We start from the raw sequence: 20,669 nt of genomic DNA, 5'->3' as shown, positions 1-20,669 counted from the left end.
GTTTTGTTTGGTGATAGAAAATGCAAAAGAAAGCTATTTTGCTCTAACAAATTTGTTTACTTTTGAAGTTTGGCCCCTTACTCGTAGCCTAGGTTCCTGAGCACCGCTCTGAGAGTGGTGGCCAGGCTGCAACGCACTCAGGTGACTGGGATCCTCGGGAACAGTAATTATAGTTTCACTTCCTCTCTCCCATTAAGGGTCCGTTCATTCTATGGAAAACAGCAGGAAATTCCGAGCTGAATCCTCGCCGCAGACTCCCGACTGCCTCACTGTCTTAATGTTATGTATAGGGTGCCTCCACTCTCTGTGGCTTTCCCATGTCATTTCTTTGTTGTACATAACATTGAGAAAGCAAGGCAGACGGGAGTCCACGGCGGGGATTCCGCTCGTAATTTCTGGCTGTTTTCTACAGTATTAACGGGCCCTAAGGGTCTTATTAGACAAAGTGATTTTTTGTTTTCTCCAATTAACGAACGGAATAACCTGAAATTATTCACCATAATACACAGAATGATAGTCGTTAGTTACGATTGTTGTCATATGCTAGTATAGGAATGATCGTAATATCGAACTAACGATGTGTACATACACCTAAAGATTTGTGAATGATAAGCAAACACTTAACAATGATTTTTATGGTCAGCTCAAAAGATGCGATCAATAACATCTGAACAAATTTTCGTTAGTCGTTTGATCACTGCCTGCATACACACGGAAAGATTATCTCTTAAATTTGAACAATATAATGATTTTCCTCTCTGAGAGTCACAGAGTTAAATTCTTGGCAGATGGGACAACCCCTTTAAAGTGACTTTGTACCCACAATCTGCCCACCCCAAACCGCTTGTACCTTCAGATAGCTGCTTTTAATTCAAGATCTGTCCTGGGCTCTGTTCGGCAGGTGATGCAGTTATTGTCCTAAAAAACAAACAACTTTTAAACTTGCAGCCCTGTGTCAAACTGGCGTGGCCTAGAATGTCTGCGCATTAGGCTGGCACAACCTCTCTGTCCCTCCTCCCCGCCTCTTCATCATTAGGAATGTTTTAGCAAGGTTTTTTCCTATTCATCAGCTGTGTGAACACTGCATGTGGGCTGGATCGTTTAGGCACCTGTGCAGTGTTCACTGCAGAGGAATCGGAAAAATCCTGCCAGTGGCATTCCTAATTATGAAGAGGGTGGGGGGGAGGGGGGAGGGGTGGTGCAAAGTTAGGGGACACAGACTCTAGGCCACGGCAGTTTGACACAGGGCTGGTTAAAAGTAGTTTTTTAGGACAATAACTGCATCACCTGCCGAACAGAGCCCAGGACAGATCTTGGATTAAAAGCTGCTATCTGAAGGTACAAGTGGTTTGGGAGGGTCAGATTGTGGGTACAGAGTTACTTTAAAGTCAATGGGCTTAGTACAGGCGATTTTAAGAAACTTTGTAATTGGGTTTATTGGCCGAAAAATGAATTTTTATCATAAAAAAGCCGTTTGAAGCTCTCCCCCCTGTCTTCATTGTTCTTCTATGGAGAGAGTCAAATGAGACACCAAAACAGGACAACAAAGAGTTAATTTACAACTACATGACCCGGCTATCTCCTCTGACAGTCAGCACTGACCTCTCAGACCTCTTAATACCGCTGTCACCCAGCTCCGTGCCTGTAATCCTTTGTTCTCCCCTTTCGCTGCCGACTAAGTTCCCCCCCCCCCCTCCCTTCTTTATAGAACAGACAGGGTTGTGTCTGATGCAACAAGTCACAATTTCATGATATTTTGCAGTGAATGGAAAAGAGGAGGGAGGGGGGGGGACCTGGGAAAAGGCTTTTTACATGCAGACAATGGCATATTTACCTAATAAACCCAATTATAAAGTTTCTTAAAATCGCCTGGACTATTAATTTCTGCAAAAAAAAATAATAAAAAATACGACAGTAACTCTTTAACAAATCCAATTCCCTGTATATTGCCCCAGACTTCATCAATCTTTGACTAGTCATTTACGCATTAGCTCCCATAACAATGGTACTCCCAGACACAAGCAGCAATTAGAATCCATGTTGGGCTCTTTCTATGATTTCCTGCCATCCTTATGCTGCTCTTATTGTGGTTGTACAGTTTTGACACCACTCCCATCAGCAGCCAATAGAAATATCTTCTGGTATCATCTGAGCCTCGTACGCATGATGATAGGTGTTATTGGAAGCATATTGCTGCCCAAACTTAATTTCCTCACTTCACCTTTTGCTGCACTGTTCTCAAAATGAATCGATTTTATCAGGTCAATATTTTTGTATTTTATCTTGATGTAGTTTTTTTTTTTTTATCTCTTTGACTTACCGTATATTAAATTACGCTCCAGTGCGTTTTGCTGGTAGTTTATTTTAAGTAAAATATTTATTTAGTCTTAGAATTATTCATATTATTCCTTCAAGAATTACACATGATTGTGTCTATTTTTATCATCATACGGTATTTGGTCTAGTGAATATATTCAATCCTTCCATATCTTGTCTTTTTCTGGCAACATCTAAAAAAGAATTCTAAAGCTTCTTTGTTCACCATGACTGTCTGCTGTTCTGCTGTTTTGTCGAAAATGATTCATGTTTTACATGTATAAACCGAACCGGTGCCGAGGCCTATCTCTCATTGTGAAGGCTGATGTGTGCGCATATATATATATATATATATATATATATATATACACACACTGTCGTTACAACATTCTGAAAAAAATTCTACTAAATTAATTTTTTTAAAAATAAATTATATATAAAATAATTTTTTTGTAAAATAATTTTGTAGAAAATTTTTCAGAATGTTGTAACGACAGTGTCATGGCTACCAAGGTACGAAAAAGTATGAAATAAGACCACTTATGCCTGTATCTGGATGGTAGTCTACAACTTAGACGTAGGGACGTTGCATTCTATCTCAATTGGAAAGAATCAATGATGTCAAGGGTCAGGCTTTTCAGGTCTAGACGACTAGGACAGGTTCTTGCTGCCCTTTGACCCCAATAGCCTAGCAATCTATAGAGAGAGGGCTAATCAAAATGAGATCTACATTAAATATTTTACCCTGTCCTAATTCCTTTTAAATTGTTAGCTTCTTTTTCCCTAGTATCTTTTCATGATGGGTTCTGCTGTGTCCATTATAACCTATGAAAGGGCGAGGGGAATGAGTCAGCAGAAGTTTGGTGCGTGCAGTTTGGAGACTGTGGGGGGAGATTTATCAAACATGGTGTAAAGTGAAACTGGCTCAGTTGCCCCTAGTAACCAATCAGATTCCACCTTTCACTCCTCACAGACTCTTTGGAAAATGAAAGATGGAATCTGATTGGTTGCTAGGGGCAACTGAGCCAGTTTCACTTTACGCCATGTTTGATAAATCTTCCCCTGTGTGTCTGGGCACATAAAACACTATCTTGTTATATAGACAGCTGCTACTAGTGGCTATATACAGGGTGGCTATACAGGGTGGCCACCTTTGCCCGATATGTTCCTGAAGTGGGAACAAAGCCTAAAAGTGGCAGGAAAACATTGTATGGTTCATGCCAAGATTATCTTATAACCTATTCAAAGGATAGGTAACAAGTATTTGACTAGTGAGGAGGCAGTGCAAAGTTTGCTAAAATGTCAGTGACTATTTATATTACTTCCTCAGTGAATCCTGACTCTGTGTTTAAAGGGGTACTCCAGCGGCGGGTCCTGCATTGCGGCGCTCCGGTGCCCGGTTACCGGCCGCTTCCGGGTGTCTGACGCGGGCCACTCAGTGAAGGAGGTGGGATCCGTTTCAAGTTCGCTCAGATCCCATCTCCTTCACTGAGTGGCTGAGCGGACCTGAGACGTCACGTCTTGGGCCCGCGTCAGACACCCGGAAGCGGGCACCGGAGCGCCACGATGAGGGACCCGCCACTGGAACCGGGGAGGTGAAAGGACGTCTTTTCCCTAGGCCACCTCCTCCCCGGTCCCAGCACAAAAGTGCCCCCCCTGCTGGAGTACCACTGCTTAACGACTGCCCATAGACTTTGAAGGAAATATGTCAGATCCGTACCATGTACAGAGCAGCAGACATTGGCATATAGGTGATAGGGAGATAAAACCTATGATGCTTTTGTCTTTGCTGATGACCATTGCAAAGTTTTAGAATTACATTTTTCCTTGGAAGCTGCTGTATCTGCAGCTCTGTACCTGGTAGGGATCTGACAGATTCCCTTTACCAACCAGAATGTTGGCAATTGACTCTATGACTGGGATTTTTATGTTGGCTCCAGGAGAAATCGGTGATAAAGTATTACATTGTTAAGTGCCTCTAAGCGTTTTCTTTTTAACCCCTTAAGGACCGGGCCAATTTCAATTTTTGCACTTCCGTTTTTTTTCTCCTTTTGCTTAGAAGGCCATAGCAGTTGCATTTTTTTACCTTAAAACCCACATGAGCCCTTTTTTTTGCGCCACTAATTGTACTTTGCAATGACAGGCTGAATTTTTTCATAAAGTACACTGCGAAACCAGAAAAAAAATTATTGTGTGGTGAAATTGAAAAAAAACGCATTCTGTTTATTTTGGGGGTATTTGTTTTTACGCCGTTCGCCCTGGGGTAAAACTGACTTGTTATGGTAGTTCCTCAAGTCATTACGATTACAACGATAACATGTACAACATGTATAACTTTTCTTTTATCTGATGGCCTGTAAAAAATTCAAACCATTGTTAACAAATATATGTTCCTTAAAATCGCTCCATTCCCATGCTTATAGAGCTTTTATCCTTTGGTCTATGGGGCTGTGTGAGGTGTCATTTTTTGCACCATGATGTGTTCTTTCTATCGGTACCTTGATTGAGCATATGCAACTTTTTGATCGCTTTTTATTAAATTTTTTCTGGATTTGATGCGACCAAAAATGCACAATTTTCCACTTTGGGATTTTTTTGCGCTTGCGCCGTTTACCGTACGAGATCAGGAATGTGATAAATTAATAGTTCGGGCGATTACGCACATGGCGATAGCAAACATGTTTATTTATTGATTTATTTATTTTTATTCATAACATGGGAAAAGGGGGGTGATTCTGACTTTTATTAGGGGAGGGGGCTTTTTAATAATAATGACACTTTTTTTTTTTCTTTTATACTTATACTAGAAGCCCCCCTGGGGGACTTCGAGTATAAGTACACTGATCTTTCATTGAGATCTATGCTGCATAGATATACAGCATAGATCAATGAGATAGGCACTGGATTGCTTCCCGGCTGCTGCAGCCGGAAACAATCGAGTGTAGAGCCGGGATCAGCGCCGTTACATCGCAGACCCCGGCCCGAGCCAGATGTGCGGATCGCTCTTCCGGGACAACGTCCCGGAGGAGCGATTCACCCCACTGAACACCAGGGATGAGGCTGCACAACTTTGACAGCTGCATCTTAATCCTTAATTAGCTGGCACGGAGATCGGACCGTGCCCGCTATAACCGCGGTCCTGGGCTACATGCGTCACCTGGGGCTGCGGCGGTTCAGAGCGCCCACGGTTGTTAAGGGGTTAAAATAAAGTCCGTTATTACCGCATTTTAATTGACGTCAGTGGAATGACGGCTGCCCAATGCATACAGTTAAAACGTTATGTGAACATAGCCTATGTAAGAAAATAAAAAGTGTGTGTAAAAATACCTGAATGGAAAATAAACAAAATGTTATAACTATCAAATCTTCAATTTCAAACCTTTTTTAAAAGCTGTCTAGTAAGGACTGGGAGTTTATCGTTAACCTTAAATTTTTCACCATATTACACAACAATGGTCGTTAGTTACGATAGTTATTGCGATCGTTACTATGATCGTTTACTCCTTTTGATCCCAGCAAAACAATGAACAATGTGCAATTACACTGAACGATTAGTGAACAAATGCGGAACTTGAGCAAATGAATGTGGAATTACAGCGAACGATTAACGATAATTTTAGGTTCAGATCTAAATCAACAACATACAAACAATTTTTCGATTGTTGCCTTCAATTACACAGAACGACTATCGTTTAAATTCGAACAATATAACAATTTTTCACACGATGATCGTCCCATGTAATAGGGTCCTTACGGAATCGGACGGATGTTCTTCACTTCTGCTGAATTCCGATGCGGGTGCATCAGTGTGCGCCCGCATCCGAATTCCTCACTGCACACAATAGAGTGTGCGGCTGGAGCCGCACGCTCCATTGTGTGAACTGACAGGTTTTGTGCTGCCACTATTCAGTTTTTTTTGCGGGGCAGCTAGCGATCCCGACTGGAGTGTATACTATGTGTATACACTCCGGACGGGATTCCCTCTAGCTGCAGCACAATGTAACTAAAGTATTAATCATGGCAGTGTTGCAAATCGTCAACAACAGCCATGATTAATACTTTACTTACGTTGTGTAAACGCGGCCTTATAGGGGGCTCGGTTCACACGTTGTAAGAGTGCGGCTGTATTTGCGGCTGTAATTGTGCGGCGGTATTTTTGGTGGTTCGTGTGTATGCTTGGAAGTATAGGATATGCGGCTGCACAGTGCACACTATGTATGAATCTACGGCCCTATCGTAAACGGACCCGTAAAAAATGAACAAGACCATTGTTTGCGGCTGAATATGCGGCCGTGGATTGACAGGCGGTCCGTACGGAGTACTTCAAAAATAGCCGGCAATGATGCCGAATGCCGATGCCTCTAATAGTTAATATATTAAATTAATCAAACACATTTTCTTTGTAATCAAGACACTTTCGTTGATCAATAATTTATTTCTAACGAATCCATCATTTTGCAATTAAATATACTGTTAAAAAAAATAGATATATAAATAAATGTATATTTATCTATATATTTATTTTTTGACAGTATATTGAATTGCACAATGATGGATTCGTTAGAAATAAATTATTGACCAACGAAACTGTATTTATTTCAACGAAAATGTGTTTTTTTAATTAAATATTAATTAGTACAGGAAGCTCTATAAGCCGTTAATTCATATGCCGGCAATAGAGCATTCTGTACTAATCATCACTTTACTTTAATGAAAACATCAAATGTTTCTTCTAATTATGTTGTGACAATAACATTATTAGAAGAAACATTTAGAATTATATGTGCGCTCAGCTGATTGGCTGTTCGGCTGAGCGCACATATAATAAGCCGGTCCGCAGCACACTGACTTCATTGTGCTGCGGACCAGCGAAGAGGACGCATCGGGGTGAGTATAGAGCTCTCCCCACCCCCTCCCCGGCACTGCACCCCTCCCAGCAAGGAAGGGGGGTCACTTAACCCCTTCCTTGCTGGGATGGGTGCAGTCTGACATCAGTCTGGCCCCCAGGGGGTTAAGGGGGATGCAATACATCCTCCCTTAACCCCTTGGGGGCCAGACTGTAAGCAGCGATCTGTAAAGATGCTGCATACTGTAAGGAGCACAACACCGCTCACAATGATGGGTGTTGTGCTCCTGTTTGTGTGTTTTTGTGTGTTTCTCCCTTTTTGTTTTTCAGATATCGGTATCCTGGGGATTACGTCGGATTCCATGGACTACGTCGATGACCAGCGTTTTTTTAATGTTTTTTTTAATAAAATAGTTAATGAGGGGTGTGGGGGTGTTTTTATTTGAATAAAAAAATTTGTAAACTTGTGTCTTGTCTTTATTTCTTTACTTTATAGACTTAGTAGTGGAAGCCGTCTAATAGACGGAATCCATTACTAAGTCGGGGCTTAGTGTTAGCCGGTATAAAATGGCTAACACTAACCCCCCATTATTACCCCAGTACCCAATGCCACCAGGGGTACTGGGAAGAGCCGGGTGCCAGTGGTCCCGGAGCGTCAAAATTGGCGCTCCTGGACCGGGCGGCAGCAGGCTGGTAAGATTTAGGCTGGGGAGGGCCTAAACCAATGGCTCTTCCCACCCTGGTGTTACCAGGCTGCTGTCGCTTGGTTTTTAACCCGGCTGGTTCTAAAAATAGGGGGGACCCTATGCGGGTTTTTTTTTTAAATAAATAAATAATTAAAAAAAAAACGCATAGGGTCCCCCTTATTTTTATAACCAGCCGGGTTAAAAACCAAACTACAGCAGCCTGGTAACACCAGGGTGGGAAGAGCCATTGGTTTAGGCCCTCCCCAGCCTAAATCTTACCAGCCTGCTGCCGCCCGGTCCAGGAGCGCCAATTTTGACGCTCCGGGACCACTGGCACCCGGCTCTTCCCAGTACCCCTGGTGGCATTGGGTACTGGGGTAATAATAGGGGGTTAGTGTTAGCCATTTTATACCGGCTAACACTAGGCCCCGACTTAGTAATGGATTCCGTCTATTAGACGGCTTCCACTACTAAGTCTATAAAGTAAAGAAATAAAGACAAGACACAAGTTTACAAATTTTTTTATTCAAATAAAAACACCCCCACACCCCTCATTGACCATTTTATTAAAAAAAACATTAAAAAAACGCTGGTCATCGACGTAGTCCACGGAATCCGACGTAATCCCCAGGATACCGATATCTGAAAAACAAAAAGGGAGAAACACACAAAAAACACACAAACAGGAGCACAACACCCATCATTGTGAGCGGTGTTGTGCACCTTACAGTATGCAGCATCTTTACAGATCGCTGCTTACAGTCTGACCCCCAAGGGGTTAAGGGAGGATGTATTGCATCCCCCTTAACCCCCTGGGGGCCAGACTGATGTCAGACTGCACCCATCCCAGCAAGGAAGGGGTTAAGTGACCCCCCCTTCCTTGCTGGGAGGGGTGCAGTGCTGGGGAGGGGGTGGGGAGAGCTCTATACTCACCCCGATGTTGTCTCTTCGCTGGTCCGCAGCACAATGAAGTCACTGTACTGCGGACCGGCTCATTATATGTGCGCTCAGCCGAATAGCCAATCAGCTGAGCGCACATATAATTCTAAATGTTTCTTCTAATAATGCTATTGTCATAACATAATTAGAAGAAACATTTGATGTTTTCATTAAAGTTAAGTGATGATTAGTACAGAAAGCTCTATTGCCGGCATATGAATTACCGGCTTATAGAGCTTCCTGTACTAATTAATATTTAATTAAGAAAACACATTTTCGTTTAAATAAATTCAGTTTCGTTGGTCAATAATTTAATTCTAACGAATCCATCATTGTGCAATTAAATATACTGTCAAAAAATAAATATATATATAAATATACATTTATTTATATATATATTTATTTTAACAGTATATTTAATTGCAAAATGATGGAATCGTTTACATTTAATTATTGAACAATAAAAGGGACTTTATTAGACAGAAAATGTGTTTTATTAATTCAATATATTAACCATGAGACACATCGGCTATAGTGCAGAGGATCGCAAACCCCGGTAATAGCGATTCATGTAAACTGTTTTCCTGCTTTCCCAGATGCATCCAGAGGTGTTTCCATCACTTTCTTAACATTTTATTTGTTATTTTTAGTTGAACCAGATTTCCAAGTAAATGACCGTATGTTTTGAGCCGCATGTCTATTTTTTCCCACGGCCGGAGTTTCACCCGCACATTTACAGCCGCATAAAAAATACAGCCGCACAGTTACAGCGTGTGAACCCAGCCTAATTTAGGCTGAGTTCACACACTGTATACTTCAGGCAGTATTTGGTCCTCAAGTCAGGTCCTCATAGCAACCAAAACCAGGAGTGGATTGAAAACACAGAAAGGCTCTGTTCACACAATGTTGAAATTGAGTGGATGGCCGTCATATAACGGTAAATAACTGCCATTATTTCAATATAACAGCCGTTGTTTTAAAATAACAGCAAAAATTTGCCATTAAATGACGGCCATCCACTCAATTACAACATTATGTGAACATAGCCTTTCTGTGTTTTCAATCCACTCCTGGTTTTGGTTGCTATACAGCCTCACTAATACAGCCTCAAATATACATAGTGTGAACCCAGCCTAAGGCTGCGTTCACACTACGTATATTTCAGTCAGTATATGTAAATTTCAGTCAGTATATTTCAGTCAGTATTGCAACCAAAACCAGAAGTGGATTAAAAACACAGAAAGGATCTGTTCACATAATGTTGAAATTGAGTGGATGGCCGCCATATAACAGTAAATAACGGCCATTATTTCAATATAACAGCCGTTGTTTTAAAATAACAGCAAATATTTGCCATTAAATGGCGGCCATCCACTCAATTTCAACATTATGTGAACAGAGCCTTTCTGTGTTTTTAATCCACTCCTGGTTTTGGTTGCAATACTGACTGAAATATAAGTAGTGTGAACGCAGCCTTATAGTGTATGCTCCTCAGAACTGCTGATAGTATTCATCAGTAGAATAATTTTGACCTTGTATCTGACTGTATTGGTCACCAATGTCTGTGCATTTTCAGGAACCTTGAAGATAAAGGTTAAGGTAGATTTACGTAGAACAGATTGGAGGTTAAACTTCTGCGACTACTTTTATCGATTATGTTATACCTACATTGGTATACGTTTGTACTGTTTAAGTTGTACTATATGTAGCCATGGCATGTACAAGCTTACCTGCAAGTATTATGTTCCAGATATTCTGCAGGTCTCTTTTTCTTTTTTTTTTTTTTTGCGTCCAGTAACAAGTACATGTACATTACATAAAGGTGTCTCCACATGACAGTTATTATATAGAGATTACTGGAGCAGAACTGGAAAATAGTATAGCGTGAGATGGCCTTTCTCATCGACAGCCGGAAAGGTCAGTACAAATCTCTTGGGATTTCTCTGTGGTCTCTCTTCCCTTCTCTGACCTCAATCACAAGTATGAATGGGAAATAACGTTGCAGGGTTACACTTACCCTTGTTTCTAAACAGGGAACTGGCCAGCACTTTGTAATGGCCTTATGTTTGTTCAATAGGAAGAAGAAATAAAAAAACAAAAAAAAAAACAACTTCCTTTCTTTTAAGCACTAAATGGAAAAAAATGAAAATCATCTGGAATCAATGTATAGTTTACATGAGAACTAATGTGATTGTGAAAGGTGTGACCTTAAGGCTGTGTTCACACAGTACAGATTTTACTTGAATTTCTTCTTTTGGCTTTAAATTAGAGAAATATTATAATACATAATATATATTATATATATATCAGGTACATCGCTTTTTTTTTATATTTTCCTGTTGGCGCTGGCTTGTGGACCACAGTGGCACAGTCCAGGAACGCTGCCTGGTTCCTGCACTTGGCGTCTTTCTCTTCTCGTGCACCGGCCCGGCTCTGTGCACTGGAGGCAGACCCAGGAGCTGACCAAAGCAATAGAAAATCCTTATAGAAAACCTCACCTGTTTTGGACAGTTTCTGACATGGACAGAAGTGGCAGCAGAGAGCACTGTGTCAGGCTGGAAGGGAATACACCACTTCCTGCAGGAAATACAGGAAATCCCCGACTCCGCTCTTCAGTGCACTGATTGGCTGAAGAGGAGCCGTTTGAAATTCCCGGCTCCCCTCTTCAGCCAATCAATGCAAGGCGATCAGAGCGGCGGCGATCGAGCCGGCGCAGGGGGCTGCGGATGAGCGGGGGGCCGGGCTGCGAGCAGGGGGGGCGGGCGGCCAGACTATCGTGCGACGACTGTTTACACGGAACGATCGGCGAATTTTTTGCGAACAACGATTTGATAACATGTTGAAAGATCAAAATGAACGATTTCTCGTTCGTCATTTGATCGATCGCTGCGTTTACACGTACGATTATCGTTCGAATTCGATCGTTATAACGCAAATTTGCCCGATAATCGTTTCGTGTAAACGCAGCATGACACCAGTTGATTTGAAAGAAAAAGTTCCCCTTGTGGAGTTTTGTTGTGGATTTTCAATTTGATTTGCTTTTGGATTTTCAGTTTGATTGTACCATGAAAAGTCACCCGAATTTTTAGGCAGGTTTTGAAAATGCGCCCCTAGAAGTTGCACTATGCTATGTGACCCGAAGAACACCACCTATCTTCCTACAGACTCTTCATTTCCAGGCTTAGCTGGGCACAACATCACCTTGTGAAGTGTACCCTTGTGGCTATGGTACACTCAGGGCCGGATTAAAGGGAGGGCACCAGGGGCACGTGCCCCGGGGCCTCCACCACTTAAGGGCCCCCACCAGCTCGAACCCTAGCAGAACGGTGCTGCTTACCCAGGATATCAGGCCATGTAATAGGGCCCTAACACAGTGGGCGACAGAGTGCAGAAAGTGCTGTGTTCTCACATTGCGTTAACACAAACACAATGTGGGAATACACTCTGATACTTAGTCCACCCCCCCCCCTGCTCCTGTCTCTAGGGCCTGGCATCTTCCCCTGTACTGCAGCCTCTAGTGACCACGTGCATAACAGAAGAGGATGCTGACCCACATAGCCAGGAGCGAGGAGGGGTCTGTGCTAAATCACCTACAGTAAGCAGCCATCTGTATAGATCGCGGTATAGTTTATTTATTTCTTTGGGGTAGTGGGGGATTGTCGCCCGGGGCCTCCACCAACCTTAATCCGGCCCTGGGTACACTCTATGGAAGGTGTTCACCTGTGCACTGCAGTTAGTTAAATTTATTTTGCATGTGTTCTCCGCAAGTACAGGACTGTAGAAAAGTTTGTCAGGTGTGGAAAAAATACTGCAAAGCTAGATGCCTTGTTTCTACAGAAACTTTTGCCATCTACTTCTGTCGTCTCATAGGTGCCATGCCCTGGCAACATGCCTGCATCTCTAATAAGCAGCCTGGTGAACACTGATGGGTCTTCTGTTACGATTGATCTGATCACCACTGCTCTGAAGATGGCAAGCCAAGTCTTTATGCATTTAATATAGTATTATGAAGACCATTTCACTTTAGCGACTTTAAACCAGAAGTCAACTTTTATTATTTTAAAGGTTTATTTAACCACTACAAAAAAAATCTATTGTCTATCTTTTATATGCAACTGCTAAGGGCTTTTCCTATTTCCTGATCTGCTGCAGACTAGAAAGTTTCCTCTCCCCCCTCCCGGCTTGATTGACACCTGGAAGCTGAGCCCCAAGCAGGCTCAGGTGTTGGAGGTTGTGTGACACTTTGCTGCATCTCAGGAGTTTAGGAATGCCTCTTTTACCCTTCCTACTATATAATAAAAGCTTTTTTTTATGTTCTAGAAGCACAGATGCATATATGAAAGTTACTGTGAGTCTCCTTGATCCGACAGCTATCTAACAGTGTCTGCAGTTTGAAACATGAATTGCAATTGACACATTCTCTTTCATTTTAAATTAAATATGAATTAAAATGGCTATTTATTAAAAAGACATGAAGTGAAGTATTTTAGATCTAGAAAATGAATGTTATGATTATGAAACCATGAAAGAAAATCTTATTTATCTTATTACAAATACCTACACCCCATTTTTAAACTTTCAAGCACTCTCTTGACAACACTCCCTTCTCTTTTTAACCAGTTACGTACACTTTATCACCTCACATATCTTAAAGCAAATCTGTACTGACATGTAGCTGCCCCCAAACCATCAGTACCGTGTTGTAAAGGTCCTTGCCCTGCGTGCAGTTCGGGGGTCTGCCTTACTCCCAGTACCAGTATTTTAAAGAAAGACTACTTTTTTTTTGTCAATCTGGAGTGGCCTAGAGCATCAGTGCCCTAGGCCTGCGGCGCCTCTCCCTCCCACATATATACAAGACCAACATACATCCATATCTTTGGTCTTGGTCATGAAGCTTAAAGTTTATGGGCTCTAGTCAGGTGCTCAGAGTACTCTGTATTGAGAGCATTCCGAGCCCCCCAAGACTGATAGCTCAAGCATTCCATTGGGACCACTTGAGCTGTCAGTCTTAGTGACCACTCCTAATGTAGGGATATAGTAAAAAGGAACTATAATTATTAGTGGGGAATGGTGGGACAGAGGCTGAAAAATTAACGGGTCAAATTGAAAGCAGGTGGACACTATCTTAAAGCGATTCTGTACCCACAATCTGTCCCCCCCAAACCACTTTGACCTTCGGATAGCTGCTTTTAATCCAAGATCTGTCCTGGGGTCCGTTCTGCAGTTATTGTCCTAAACAACTTTTAAACTTGCAGCCCTGTGCCAAATTGCCGTGGCCTACAGTATCTGTGCCCTAACCTTGCACCACCCCTCCGTCCCTCCCCCCCACCGTCCTCATCATTAGAAATGCCACTGGCAGGATTTTTCCTATTCCTCTGCAGTGAAAACTGCACAGGTGCCTTAACGATCCAGCCCATGTGCAGTGCTCACACAGGTGAAGAATAGGAGACAATCTGCCTGGAGCATTTCTAATGATGAGGAGGGCGTGGAGGAGGAACAGAGAGGTTGTGCCAGCCTAATGCACAGTCATTCTAGGCCACGCCAGTTTTGCACAGAGCTGCAAGTTTAAAAGTTGTTTTTTAGGAGAATAACTGCATCACCTGCTGAACGGACCACAGGACAGATTTTGAATTAAAAGCAGCTATCTGAAGGTACAAGCGGTTTGGGGTGGGCAGATTGTGGGTACAGAGTCAGTTTAAGGCTATGTTCACACTACGTAAAAAACACGGCCGTATTTCATAACAGCGGCTGTAATTGTGCAAATGGCCGTTATTTGTGAAATAACGGCAGTTGTTTGCGCAATTACGTCCGTTGTTATGAATTACGGCCTTGTTTTTTATGTAGTGTGAACCCAGCCTAAGGCCTTATTACCGCCAATGTTTAGAAACAAGCAATTGCCAACCTGTCAGGTCAGCGCTCTCTTGCTTCTCGTTCCCCACTCGCTGTTAGTGCTATTACACAAACCAACAGCAAGTGGGGAGGGCTGCCTAGACGATCCTGGTGGCCCATAGGAGAGACCTTCTTTATTGATGTAGTTTTTTTCAACATGTTGAAAAACAAGGATCAACTCACATCGTGCATGTTTTGCTGATCGTTGCCTTTTAATAAGAACTATTACACCAAGCGATTATCGGCCAAATGTGGCTGATAATCACTTGGTGTAATTCGGTCAGAGACAGGATGTTGGTGGTGCAGGAAAATACTCACCAGTAACCCTCAGTTCAGACTGTGGCAGCCCACTTTTATTAAAAGAAAAGCTAGTCTGTCCATACCAACCAATAATAAGTCAGTGTTTAGTTTTTCATAGTAAAAACTAAAATTTAAAAATAAAACCAGGTTTTACTGATTGCTTTATTTATCTATTAAACAATGTACAGTATTTGTTCTCAGAGTTTTACACCCATCCACCATAACATTAAATCACCTGCCTGGTATTTTGTAGGTCCCCCATGTGGCACCAGAATGGCTCTGACATGTCTAGACATGAAGTCTACAAGACCTCTGCAGGTGTCCTTTGTTATCTGACGCCAAGATGTTAGCAGAAAACCCTTTAAGTTGTGATGTGCGGCCTCCATGGATTGTGGCTGTATTTCGTGCACATCCCACTTGATCTAGTTGAGATCTAGTGGAATTGAGATGCCAAGCCGCCACCTTGAATTTTTTTTATCTTGTTCCTCACACCTTTCCTGAAATATGTATGCAGTGTGTTGTGGCATGGTATCCTGCCGAATTAGGAAATTAGGCAATACTGATGTCAAGAAGGGGTGGTCTAGGTACTTGGTCTGATGCAATGTCTAAGTAGGTGATATATGTGAAAACATGAAAACCAGGACCCATTTTGTACCCAAAGATCATTCCTCAGATCATCAGACTGACCCATATCCTTTAGTCATCCACTTTTATCAAGTAGCAATCATACTGCAAAGACCACTCAAGACCTGCCATTTTGAAGATGCTCTGACCCAGTCATCTAACCATCACATATTGGCCGTTGTCATCCAGATCCTTACATGTCTTCATTTTTACTGCTTTCAACTTTAAGAAATGACTGCTTACTTGCCTAATATATCCTATCCCTTAATAGGTGCCATTGCCATTAAATAATTAATTTCTAATGCTTTTAATGTTATCACTGATTGGTGTATACCGACCTCCAGTACGATTGGCAGCATGTTAATCTATTTCCATGGTTTGTTGCATTATTGGCATGCCCAAAGTATATGCACAGGAGCTAGGACTCCTGTATCTGTATAGCCGAACTCACATGGTCGGGTGTGCCGCGGGGAAAGTTCCCCAAACTATGGTGCCCCTGCAGATCGCCCCGCTGCTGCTGTCCGCCTCACCTACTGGCTGCCTGTAGCGCCCGGACGTGCTCCTCCTATCCAATCAGCGGAGACCGGGAGCGTGGTGCGCTGCGGCAGGCCGTGATGCACGCATCCAATCAACGTGTGCGCTACGGCCCGCCGCAGCGCACCCTGCTCCCGGTCTCCGCTGATTGAAGGAGCACTTCCGGGCCCTACGGGCGGCCAGTAGGTGAGGCGGACAGCAGCGGCGACCATCTCGGAGGAGGTGAGGAGGAAGGGGGGGAGAGAAACCTGGGGATGGGGGAGAGAAACAGGAGAAAACAATGGGGGGGAGAAACCTGTGGATTGGGGAGAGAAACATGGGGATGGGGGAGAGAAGCATGGGGGAGAAACGGGGGGAGAGACAGGGAGAGAAGCATGGGGGAGAGAAACATGGGGATGGGGGAGAGAAACATGGGGATGGGGGAGAAACGGGAGAGAAGCAGGGGGGAGAGAAACATGGGGATGAGGGAGAGAAACAGCGGAGAGAAGCAGAGGGGAGAGAAACATGGGGATGGGGGAGAGAAACAGTGGAGAGAAGCAGGGGGGAGAAGTATGGTGGAGAGAAGCATGGGGGAGAGAAGCAGGGGGGAGAAGTATGGTGGAGAGAAGCACAGGGGGGAGAAGAAAACAGGCCCAGGTTTCACACTGAGTGAGTATAAATACATTTAGAATCTATATTATTAACTATATGTATAATATGTACTGTTTTAGTGTCATTTTGTGCCATTTTGGTTGGTGGTGTGCCCCGGGATTTTTTAAGTATAAAAAGTGTGCTGCGGCTCAAAAAAGATTGAAAATCACTGCTCTAGAGCACTGTGTATACATTGCTGCTCATATGCACTGCTTTTGATCAACATCCGTATTTACATACATTTTTCCTATAAAATCTGTGATTTGCTTATGAAAATATATTTTACTTTTGCATGTCGTGTTCCCGACCAAGGATGGAACTGGACATCCATTTTTGTGGTGCTTTACCACTCCAGTTGTGTCCTTGAATTAAACCATCTTCCATGTTCCATCTGCAGTGCATCCCAGCTGTCCGTGATAGCAGCTGCTGAAAACCGAGCCGGTTGCGGCAGTTAACCTTATAGATGAACAGTGAATACTTCCTCTGTTCACTGTTGGGGATGCGCAAAGCGATCACACAGCCCCGATGATAGTCGTGACTACCGGAGGCCTTCCTGAGGCCTTCAGTGTCATAGCTACAGTCACTTGGCGGAGTCTGATCAACAATGCCTATGATAAGCAGAATACAGTGCAGTCCTCATGGTGAGACAGTAAAATAAAGTAAAAAAGCAAAAAAAGAAACAGACAAAAAAAAAAAAACAAAGAATAAAGCTCAAATGCAAATACTAAAGTAGAAAAAATATTTGTGTTTGGTATCATCGCATGCATTAACGCTGGCAATAAAATGATCACATGATCAAACCCCACACAATGACTGCAGAAAATGCCAAGTTAGAGAAACCCTAATTTTATCATTTTTTCATGAAATGTGGGCATTTTTCACAAGAAAATTGTACAAATATTATCGAAAATTTACCACTAACCTAAAGTACAACATGTCTCGAAAAAAATTATCTTCGAATTGCTAGGATAAAATACAGCATCACAGAACCATAACCGCATAAAGTCAGTCAGAACTAAATGGTTTTTTATAGTCCTTTATCAGTAATAAAGTGTTTGTTGCAAACGTCCATTGTTATTTTCTAAAGAATCCATTATCAATGGTTAAAATTGCCATAAGTTTACCCTTATGAGGCTTTCATATAAAATAGAAAATTTATGGTGCTTTCTAGATTTTTTTTCTTTCAATACACTGATGTGTTATTAATAAAAATCTACCAATAGTGATAAAATTCTTTGGGGATTTTGCATACAACATAATAAAAGGACAATGTCTCTATGCAGAAGGAAGTAGAGCAGCAAAACAAATAATACCAATAGTAATAAATTAATAATTTCATGCCAGGCTACCTCTCCAAACCCTGTGTCCATATGTGAGCAGTGTGGCCTCGGGTGACAAGCCATTCAGTGTGATGTCACAAGCCGCAGTATCAGATGCCTCTAGGATTGACTCATATAGTCACATGACTTCAAGCTCGTTTGTAAAATTGTTGTAAAAATTATTTTTGCATATATAAATGAGACTGATAGAAATTATATAAATTCTTCATATACTTAATCAGGCTGCAGTCGCCATATGATTATAGGCAATATTATTTGCGTAAGGCAGATCATTTAAAAAAAAAAACTTTTTAGATATTTGTGAATTTTATTGTTAATAATATTATGTGTGTGTGTATATATATATATATATATATATATATATATGTGTGTGTGTATATATATTTATTTATTTAATATTTATATATATAATTGTTATTTCTACATTTGTTGTTAATATTATTATTATAATTATATTTCTTTATTAATTGTGTGTGTATATAATATATATATATATATATATATATATATATATAAATTTGTTATTGTTTTTTTCTTTTTTTATATCTATTATTGTATGTATTGAGCCGTTCACAGGTTTGGATTTGGCCTGCTTATTACCTCTGTATATCACAATGTTATTAATATGTATCCTGTGCCCCAGTGGAGCTTACGGTCTGATTTCCCTACTTGAGGCATTAGGGTCAATATAGTTAGAAGACAATTAACCTATGTTGTTATGTTCCTGGACCGTGGGAAGAAAGCTGAGCACCTGGAGGAAATGTAGATGGATGCCTGGGCATGGAACAGGCAGTGCTAATGTTAACAAGTCTAATAAATGATGAGAACCGTACCCCTGCCCATCTTACATAGAAATAACATTTGTTCTAATAAATATAACTCTCGCTTCTCTTAAGAAAAAATTCTTAAAATTCTCTATTTTTTCCTCTTCTTCCTCTGTAGCCTGCAGGGCAATGGTAGATGAGCTGCTGTACGAAATTAGGAAAGTGAGCCCAAGTAAGACAATCGACGTAGGGTCATTCAGGATAAATCCGGACGGGACGCAGGTACAGAATAAGGTAAGGGAAAAAAAAAGCGAGTGACTGAATTGAAGATGATGCTAATATTAACAAGCCGGGGGTTTTGGTGTAATCCTACAGCCTTCATGATTGGATTTATTCCCTCCGAGAGCTGACATAACCTTAAACTTTCCTTTCTAATATCTTATGTAACTCTTCTGTTCCTGGTAACCATTTTGATCTGTCTTTTCTTTCCCTCTCTGAAGCCTTCAGAAATGTATTGAATACTATTGTTTTTCGCATTGTTTGATCTTCATGCATATTAAGGGATATCATGATAGCCGGCACAATACACGAGTTTTATGTATAATTGCATAGAAATAAAGGCTAATTGAAATCTGCAAATGAAGGCCCTTCAGGATTCCTTCAGGGAATCTTTCAAGGCCACTGAAGTCAAATTCTTTTTTGAGATTAATGTTATGCGTATGATCTGGTATACCCTCATTCACCTCTTCTCCTCTGCCAAGAAGACGGCACAATCCTCAATCGTAGATCTCTCGCTTGCTGGTGCAGCGTCTGCTCTTGGGCGATTATGTTGCTGTTTTGCTTGGGTTTAGTATAATAAGAGAAATTGATCTGCTCTAAATGTGGGTTGCAAAGCTTTTCTCGCAGCCTTGTTATGTTTAGAGAAGTCTTGTAATGCCGTCTTGGGCGTTAACGTTTGTGGGATCCATAAATTATTTGACTGACACTTTCCCCCCCCCCTCCTTATTGTTCTCCTAAATCATATTTACACTAGTGATAGCGTTAATATATGTAAAGGGTTGAACAATGTGATCCTTATTATTTAGGCCAGTGGGGCCTATGCTCTTACTAACAATATAGTAGAGAAATGCATGCAATACATAAAAAAGCAAATTTCACTAAAAAAGCTTATAGGACATAAACAGCCCAATTGTGAAATTGGGTGCTACGTTGCTAGCAAATAAATAAGTATACACTTCTTTCTCTGACTTTCCCTGTACTATTAAAAGAGTGATTGTACCACAGCATTAAAGGGGTACTTAGGAAAAATCTTTTTCTTACAAATCAACTGGTTTCAGAAAGTTTTATATAGACTTGTAATTTTTTTTCTATTTAAAAATCTCAAGTCTTCCCATGTTTACCAGCAGCTGTATGTCCTGCAGGAAATTGTTTTTTCTTTCCAGTCTGACACAGTGTTCTTTGCTGCCATCTCTGTCCGACACAGGAACTGCCCAGACCAGTAGCAAATCCGCATAGAAAACCTCTCCTTTTCTGGACAGTTCCTGACATGGACAGAGGTGGCAGCAGAGAGCAGTGTGTCAGACTGAAAAGAAAACACCACTTCCTGTAGGACATAAACAGCTGATTTTTAAATAGATGTAAATTACAAATCTATATAGCTTTCTGACACCAGTTGATTTGAAAGAAAAATATTACTGCCGGAGTACCCCTTTAAACTGCAAACCTAATGACATTCCTTTCCATCTGACCAGTCTATAACTGACCTCCACCAGTCTAAGCAGTGGCGATTATTTGGCTTGTA

General features: G+C 41.6%; 1 protein-coding gene across 3 annotated transcripts in view; it reads left to right on the top strand.

Annotated features, from left to right (window-relative positions):
* CNPY1 (canopy FGF signaling regulator 1) overlaps positions 1-20,669 on the top strand; it is a 117,264-nt gene that overhangs the window by 59,810 nt on the left and 36,785 nt on the right. For all 3 annotated transcript variants that reach the window (XM_069958889.1, XM_069958888.1, XM_069958887.1), the window contains exon 3: positions 19,047-19,162. In XM_069958889.1, coding sequence (XP_069814990.1) covers positions 19,047-19,162 — 116 coding nt within the window. The remainder of the gene's footprint in view (positions 1-19,046; positions 19,163-20,669) is intronic.

This window comes from Dendropsophus ebraccatus, chromosome 2 (assembly GCF_027789765.1).
Source record: "Dendropsophus ebraccatus isolate aDenEbr1 chromosome 2, aDenEbr1.pat, whole genome shotgun sequence".
In the NCBI taxonomy this organism is placed as follows: Eukaryota; Metazoa; Chordata; class Amphibia; order Anura; family Hylidae; genus Dendropsophus; species Dendropsophus ebraccatus.
Note: the sequence above shows the minus strand (reverse complement) of the source record. Positions and strands in the feature narration are given on the sequence as shown.